Source organism: Procambarus clarkii, chromosome 46 (genome assembly GCF_040958095.1).
Source record: "Procambarus clarkii isolate CNS0578487 chromosome 46, FALCON_Pclarkii_2.0, whole genome shotgun sequence".
NCBI classification, from domain to species: Eukaryota; Metazoa; Arthropoda; class Malacostraca; order Decapoda; family Cambaridae; genus Procambarus; species Procambarus clarkii.
Genome location: NC_091195.1, coordinates 27,498,705 through 27,505,835, shown reverse-complemented (window position 1 = coordinate 27,505,835; position 7,131 = coordinate 27,498,705). Strand labels below are relative to the sequence as shown.

The 7,131-nt window shown below is 54.2% G+C and overlaps 1 protein-coding gene across 2 annotated transcripts in view; it reads left to right on the top strand.

Annotated features, from left to right (window-relative positions):
* Window positions 1-1,396: 1,396 nt before the first annotated feature.
* The window catches only part of Tnpo-SR (transportin 3), a 72,495-nt gene continuing 66,760 nt past the window's right edge, over window positions 1,397-7,131 (top strand). The window contains exon 1 of one of the 2 annotated variants that reach the window (XM_069301858.1): window positions 1,397-1,900. In XM_069301858.1, the coding sequence (XP_069157959.1) occupies window positions 1,784-1,900 (117 nt within the window). In that variant the 5' untranslated portion in view covers window positions 1,397-1,783. The remainder of the gene's footprint in view (window positions 1,901-7,131) is intronic. The other variant, XM_069301856.1, reaches the window with a different exon arrangement.

Here is a 7,131-nt window from a genome sequence, read left to right as displayed (position 1 = left end):
ACAAGAATGTAAAAATACCAATGTTATATACTCTCACAGCCTAATGTACCTTCATGTAAAAAAAAAAAAAAAATAAATAAATGTAGATAAGAAAGAGGAGTGGACCAAGCACACTACCCTGAGTAACACCAATGATAATTGGCAGTGTGGGAGAAATGGTAGTTAATAGTTACACGGAAAAACATCTCAATTTAAGAAACCTCACCAAAGAAATAGACAAGAATGACCGGGAAATCACTGAGACCATGATAGAGAAACTGAGAGACTAGGGACCAGATTTACGAAGCAGTTACGCAAGCACTTACGAACGTGTACATCTTTCCTCAATCTTTGGCGGCTTTGTTTACAATTATTAAACAGTTAATGAGCTCCGAAACACCAGGAGGCTGTTTATAACAATAACAACAGTTGATCGGGAAGTTTTCATGCTTATAAACTGTTTAATAAATGTAACCAATGCCGTCAATGATTGAGGAAAGATGTACACGTTCGTAAGTACTTGCATTACTGCTTCGTGAATCAGGGGCCAGATCAAATAAACTTGTGATATATGGAAGTAAAAGCCTTTACTGGAGGTTAATTAACAGTGAAAGAATATATATGTATGTTTAAAGCTCAACAAGTCACAATATAGGACTAAGAACAGGAAAAAAAGTTGTTTTTTCACCCTTAGGGTTATAAACCCGTGGAACCGCTTACCCGCCGAAGCCATCAATGCTCAAACTCTACTGGGTTTTAAAATAGGACTGAAAAAGATCATCAGGGCAAATACAGGGGACCGTTGACAAGCCTCCGGCTTCGTGTCCTCGTCGAGACCACTAGTATTAGTGTCCCTAAGGTAAAATAAGTTAAATATTGGCGGGGGCTGTGTTGGGGTCAGTGTGTGATTCATCTTATGGCGGGCCCTGGCCAGCGCCCGCGGGCTCCCGCTTTATTTATAAAGCATTCCGTTAAATTTAACTGATGAGTTAGTTAAGTTAAATTTTGCTATATATACCATACAAAAATCTTCAATTTATTTTTTAGCTAGTGTATGAGTGTATTATGGTTTAAAATGATACATTATTTTGTCTGATAGGTATGCAAATTATTAATATTTATCTGAAAAATACCTATTCTATATGCAATTTAATGTAATATAAATTCGTGAATATTTTATAAAAGTGTAAAATACAGTTAAAAAAGTATATATATGGCATTAAATACATTTATTTATACAAGATATCCATGAAATTTAAAATGCCGAATTGATGTGTATTGAAGGAAATGCGGAATAAATTTATCATTTTATAGTTTAGGGCGAGGAGGGAAGTTAATATATATATATATAAAGGAAGTAAGGCGATAAGGAGAGAGAGAGAGAGAGAGAGAAGAGAGCGAAGAGGTTTGACCCAGCGAGCGCTGGCCAGGCGTTACAACCACCACCATACATTTCATCCCCTTGTGACCTGCCTCATATGTTGTGAACTCTGAACCCGCGTGTGTGACCTCCCTAGCGGCGTGTGACCTCCCCTACGGCTTGCCCAGCACCCCGTGACGCCCAGGAGGGCGGTAATGGTGCGGTAGAAGGGGTAGTTGGGTGAGAGAGAGAGAGAGACAGTGACTGGCTAGCTGGCTGGTGGCGTCTCCCCCCGGTGTACGAGTGTGAGACCATCACGACGCCCACTCCGCTCTCCCCCCGTGTGTGCGAGTGTGACACCACCACGACGCCCACTCCGCTTTACCCCCGTGTGCGAGTGTGAGACCACCACGACGCCCACTCCGCCCTCAAGAGTATGCTAAGATGGAGGTGGACATCAGCGAGGTGTTGGCCGCCGTCAACACTCTCTACGACGCCGAGCTCCATGACAAGGTCAAGCACGACCAGGCCTCCAAGTGGCTGGGCCAGCTGCAGCGTTCTGTAAGTGGTCCCTGGTGGTCCCTGGTGGTCCCTGGGGGGTCCTGGGGGGTGGTGGGGGGTCCTGGGGGGTGGTGGGGGGTCCTGGGGGGTGGTGGGGGGTGGTGGGGGGTCCTGGGGTCAAGCACGACCAGGCCTCCAAGTGGCTGGGCCAGCTGCAGCGTTCTGTAAGTGGTCCCTGGTGGTCCCTGGTGGGTCCCTGGGGGGTCCTGGGGGGTGCTGGGGGGTCCTGGGGTCAAGCACGACCAGGCCTCCAAGTGGCTGGGCCAGCTGCAGCGTTATGTAAGTGGTCCCTGGTGGTCCCTGGGGGGTCCCTGGGGGGTGCTGGGGGGTCCTGGGAGGTGCTGGTGGGTGCTGGGGGGTCCTGGGGTCAAGCACGACCAGGCCTCCAAGTGGCTGGGCCAGCTGCAGCGTTCTGTAAGTGGTCCCTGGTGGTCCCTGGGGGGTCCCTGGGGGGTGCTGGGGGGTCCTGGGAGGTGCTGGTGGGTGCTGGGGGGTCCTGGGGTCAAGCACGACCAGGCCTCCAAGTGGCTGGGCCAGCTGCAGCGTTCTGTAAGTGGTCCCTGGTGGTCCCTGGTGGGTCCTGGGGGGTGGTGGGGGGTCCTGGGGTCAAGCACGACCAGGCCTCCAAGTGGCTGGGCCAGCTGCAGCGTTCTGTAAGTGGTCCCTGGTGGTCCCTGGGGGGTCCCTGGGGGGTGCTGGTGGGTGGTGGTGGGTGCTGGTGGGTCCTGGGGGGTGGTGGGGGGGAGCACGACCAGGCCTCCAAGTGGCTGGGCCAGCTGCAGCGTTCTGTAAGTGGTCCCTGGTGGTCCCTGGGGGGTCCCTGGTGGTCCCTGGGGGGTCCTGGGGGGTGCTGGTGGGTCCTGGGGGGTGGTGGGGGGGAGCACGACCAGGCCTCCAAGTGGCTGGGCCAGCTGCAGCGTTCTGTAAGTGGTCCCTGGTGGTCCCTGGGGGGTGCTGGTGGGTGCTGGGGGGTGCTGGGGGGTGGTGGGGGGTCCTGGGGTCAAGCACGACCAGGCCTCCAAGTGGCTGGGCCAGCTGCAGCGTTCTGTAAGTGGTCCCTGGTGGTCCCTGGGGGGTCCCTGGTGGGTCCTGGGGGGTGGTGGGGGGTCCTGGGGTCAAGCACGACCAGGCCTCCAAGTGGCTGGGCCAGCTGCAGCGTTCTGTAAGTGGTCCCTGGTGGTCCCTGGTGGTCCCTGGTGGGTGCTGGGGGGTGCTGGGGGGTCCCTGGGGGGTGGTGGGGGGTCCTGGGGTCAAGCACGACCAGGCCTCCAAGTGGCTGGGCCAGCTGCAGCGTTCTGTAAGTGGTCCCTGGTGGTCCCTGGGGGGTCCCTGGGGGGTGCTGGGGGGTCCTGGGAGGTGCTGGTGGGTGCTGGGGGGTCCTGGGGTCAAGCACGACCAGGCCTCCAAGTGGCTGGGCCAGCTGCAGCGTTCTGTAAGTGGTCCCTGGTGGTCCCTGGTGGTCCCTGGTGGGTCCTGGGGGGTGGTGGGGGGTCCTGGGGTCAAGCACGACCAGGCCTCCAAGTGGCTGGGCCAGCTGCAGCGTTCTGTAAGTGGTCCCTGGTGGTCCCTGGTGGTCCCTGGTGGGTCCTGGGGGGTGGTGGGGGGTCCTGGGGTCAAGCACGACCAGGCCTCCAAGTGGCTGGGCCAGCTGCAGCGTTCTGTAAGTGGTCCCTGGTGGTCCCTGGGGGGTCCCTGGGGGGTGCTGGGGGGTCCTGGGAGGTGCTGGTGGGTGCTGGGGGTCTGGGGTCAAGCACGACCAGGCCTCCAAGTGGCTGGGCCAGCTGCAGCGTTCTGTAAGTGGTCCCTGGTGGTCCCTGGTGGTCCCTGGTGGGTGCTGGGGGGTCCTGGGGGGTGCTGGTGGGTCCCTGGTGGGTGCTGGGGGGTCCTGGGGGGTGCTGGTGGGTCCCTGGGGGGTGCTGGTGGGTCCCTGGGGGGTGCTGGGAGGTCCTGGGGGGTGGTGGGGGGTGCTGGGAGGTCCTGGGGGGTGGTGGGGGGTCCTGGGGGTGGTGGGGGGGGAGCACGACCAGGCCTCCAAGTGGCTGGGCCAGCTGCAGCGTTCTGTAAGTGGTCCCTGGTGGTCCCTGGGGGGTCCTGGGGGTGCTGGTGGGTCCTGGGGGGTGGTGGGGGGGAGCACGACCAGGCCTCCAAGTGGCTGGGCCAGCTGCAGCGTTCTGTAAGTGGTCCCTGGTGGTCCCTGGGGGGTCCTGGGGGGTGTTGGGGGGTCCTGGGGGGTGCTGGTGGGTCCTGGGGGGTGGTGGGGGGGAGCACGACCAGGCCTCCAAGTGGCTGGGCCAGCTGCAGCGTTCTGTAAGTGGTCCCTGGGGGGTCCTGGGGGGTGGTGGGGGGTCCTGGGGGGTCCTGGGGGGTGGTGGGGGGTCCTGGGGGTGGTGGGGGGGGGGGGGGAGCACGACCAGGCCTCCAAGTGGCTGGGCCAGCTGCAGCGTTCTGTAAGTGGTCCCTGGTGGTCCCTGGGGGGTGCTGGTGGGTCCTGGGGGGTGCTGGTGGTCCCTGGGGGGTGCTGGGGGTGTTGGGGGGTCCTGGTGGTCTCTGGTGGGTCCCTGGGGGGTGGTGGTGGGTGCTGGGGGGTCCTGGTGGGTGGTGGGTGGGGAGCACGACCAGGCCTCCAAGTGGCTGGGCCAGCTGCAGCGTTCTGTAAGTGGTCCCTGGTGGGTGCTGGGGGGTCCTGGGGGGAGCTGGGGGGTCCCTGGTGGTCCCTGGGGGGTCCCTGGGGGATGGTGGTCCTGGGGTGTGGCCCTGACCCCAGGGCCACACCCCCTCCTCACCCACTTACCCCATGTATTAAGCCTAACAATCACTAAAAATTACAATTTAAGCTTAAATTATTTTGTCATTAATGTTGCTAATATTTTCTCTGTGGTGTAGCGATTAGTGCGGCTGTTTTGTAACTCATTTTGCCCCGGGGTTGGTTCACAAGCTGGGCAGGACGTTTGGGTGCGTGGTTTGACACCTCATGCCCCTGTTCACCGAGCAGTACATTGGTACCCCGATTGTGGGGTCAACTATGGAGTCGGGGTCCCGGGCAGGGCATGGAGGGACCTCGACAAACCTTGTAGGGTTTTTGTCTCCAGATAAAGTGGGAAATCAATATAGTCATTACCCATCAGTTATACTGCTTAGGGTAGCCCATCGGGTAATTTATTAGGGGGGCTTGACGGCTGAGTGGACAGCGATTGGGATTCATAGTACTAACGTTTCGGGTTCGATTCCCGGTGGAGGCGGAAACAAATGGGCGGTTTCTGTCACCCTGATGCTCCTGTTAACCTAGCAGTCAATAGGTAGCTTGGAGTTAGACAGGTGCTACGGGCTGCTTCCTGGGGGGCGTGTAACCAAAAGGAGGCCTAGTCGTGGACCGGGCCGCGGGGACGCTATGCCCCGAAATCATCTCAAGATAGAATACGTCAGACAGTTTTATTCCCAATACTAAACGGAAGAAGTTGCGGTCAAATTGTACTCCGGTGTTTTTGCACGGATACATGTCACATTTGTACACAAGATTGTTCACCGGTGTGTCTTATAACCTGTCTAACCTCGCCCGAACCAATTCCACCGACCCTAAAAGACCGTTGGTCAATACATCCTTACCTAACCGTATATACAGTTTTGAGAATTAGAAAACGGGCTTTGTCAAGACACCTGTGTACAATTTGACTGTACCATGATTCTGTGTACAATTTGACTGTACCATGATTCTGTGTACAATTTGACTGTACCATGATTCTGTGTACAATTTGACTGTACCATGATTCTGTGTACAATTTGACTGTACCATGATTCTGTGTACAATTTGACTGTACCATGATTCTGTGTACAATTTGACTGTACCATGATTCTGTGTACAATTTGACTGTACCATGATTCTGTGTACAATTTGACTGTACCATGATTCTGTGTACAATTTGACTGTACCATGATTCTGTGTACAATTTGACTGTACCATGATTCTGTGTACAATTTGACTGTACCATGATTCTGTGTACAATTTGACTGTACCATGATTCTGTGTACAATTTGACTACCATGATTCTATGTACAATTTGACTGTACCATAGGGAGCCGGTCAGCCGAGCGGACATCACGCTGGACTTGTGATCCTGTGGTCTCGGGTTCGATCCCGGGCGCCGGCGAGTAACAATGGGCAGTTTCTTTCACCCTATGCCCCTGTTACCGAGCAGTAAAATAGGTACCTGGGAGTTAGTCAGCTGTCACAGGCTGCTTCCTGGGGGTGGAGGCCTGGTCGAGGACCGGGCCGCGGGGACACTAAAGCCCCGAAATCATCTCGAGATAACCATGATCCAGTGTACACTTTGACTGTACTGTGATCCTGTGTACACTTTGACTGTACTGTGATCCTGTGTACAATTTGACTGTACCATGGTCCTGTGTACAATTTGACTGTACCATGATCCTGTGTACAATTTGACTGTACCATGGTCCTGTGTACAATTTGACTGTACCATGATCCTGTGTACACTTTGACTGTACCGTGATCCTGTGTACAATTTGACTGTACCGTGATCCTGTGTACAATTTGACTGTACCGTGATCCTGTGTACAATTTGACTCTACCGTGATCCTGTGTACAATTTGACTGTACTGTGATCCTGTGTACAATTTGACTGTACCGTGATCCTGTGTACAATTTGACTGTACCGTGATCCTGTGTACAATTTGTACCGTGATCCTGTGTACAATTTGACTGTACCGTGATCCTGTGTACAATTTGACTGTACCGTGATCCTGTGTACAATTTGACTACCGTGATCCTGTGTACAATTTGACTGTACCGTGATCCTGTGTACAATTTGACTGTACCGTGATCCTGTGTACAATTTGACTGTACCGTGATCCTGTGTACAATTTGACTGTACCGTGATCCTGTGTACAATTTGACTGTACCGTGATCCTGTGTACAATTTGACTGTACCGTGATCCTGTGTACAATTTGACTGTACCGTGATCCTGTGTACAATTTGACTGTACCGTGATCCTGTGTACAATTTGACTGTACCGTGATCCTGTGTACAATTTGACTACCATAATTTGCACACACAGTTTTCTAAATGTTAAGCTTGTGTATGACATACTTTGGCTGGGTTATCTTGGGTTGGAAAGGTTTTAATAATAACATTAATACCCGCTACAAATGATTTGCGTCTAAGATATCTAGGCAGCTGGCAACACTATACATCACTAATTGTACACTAATATCA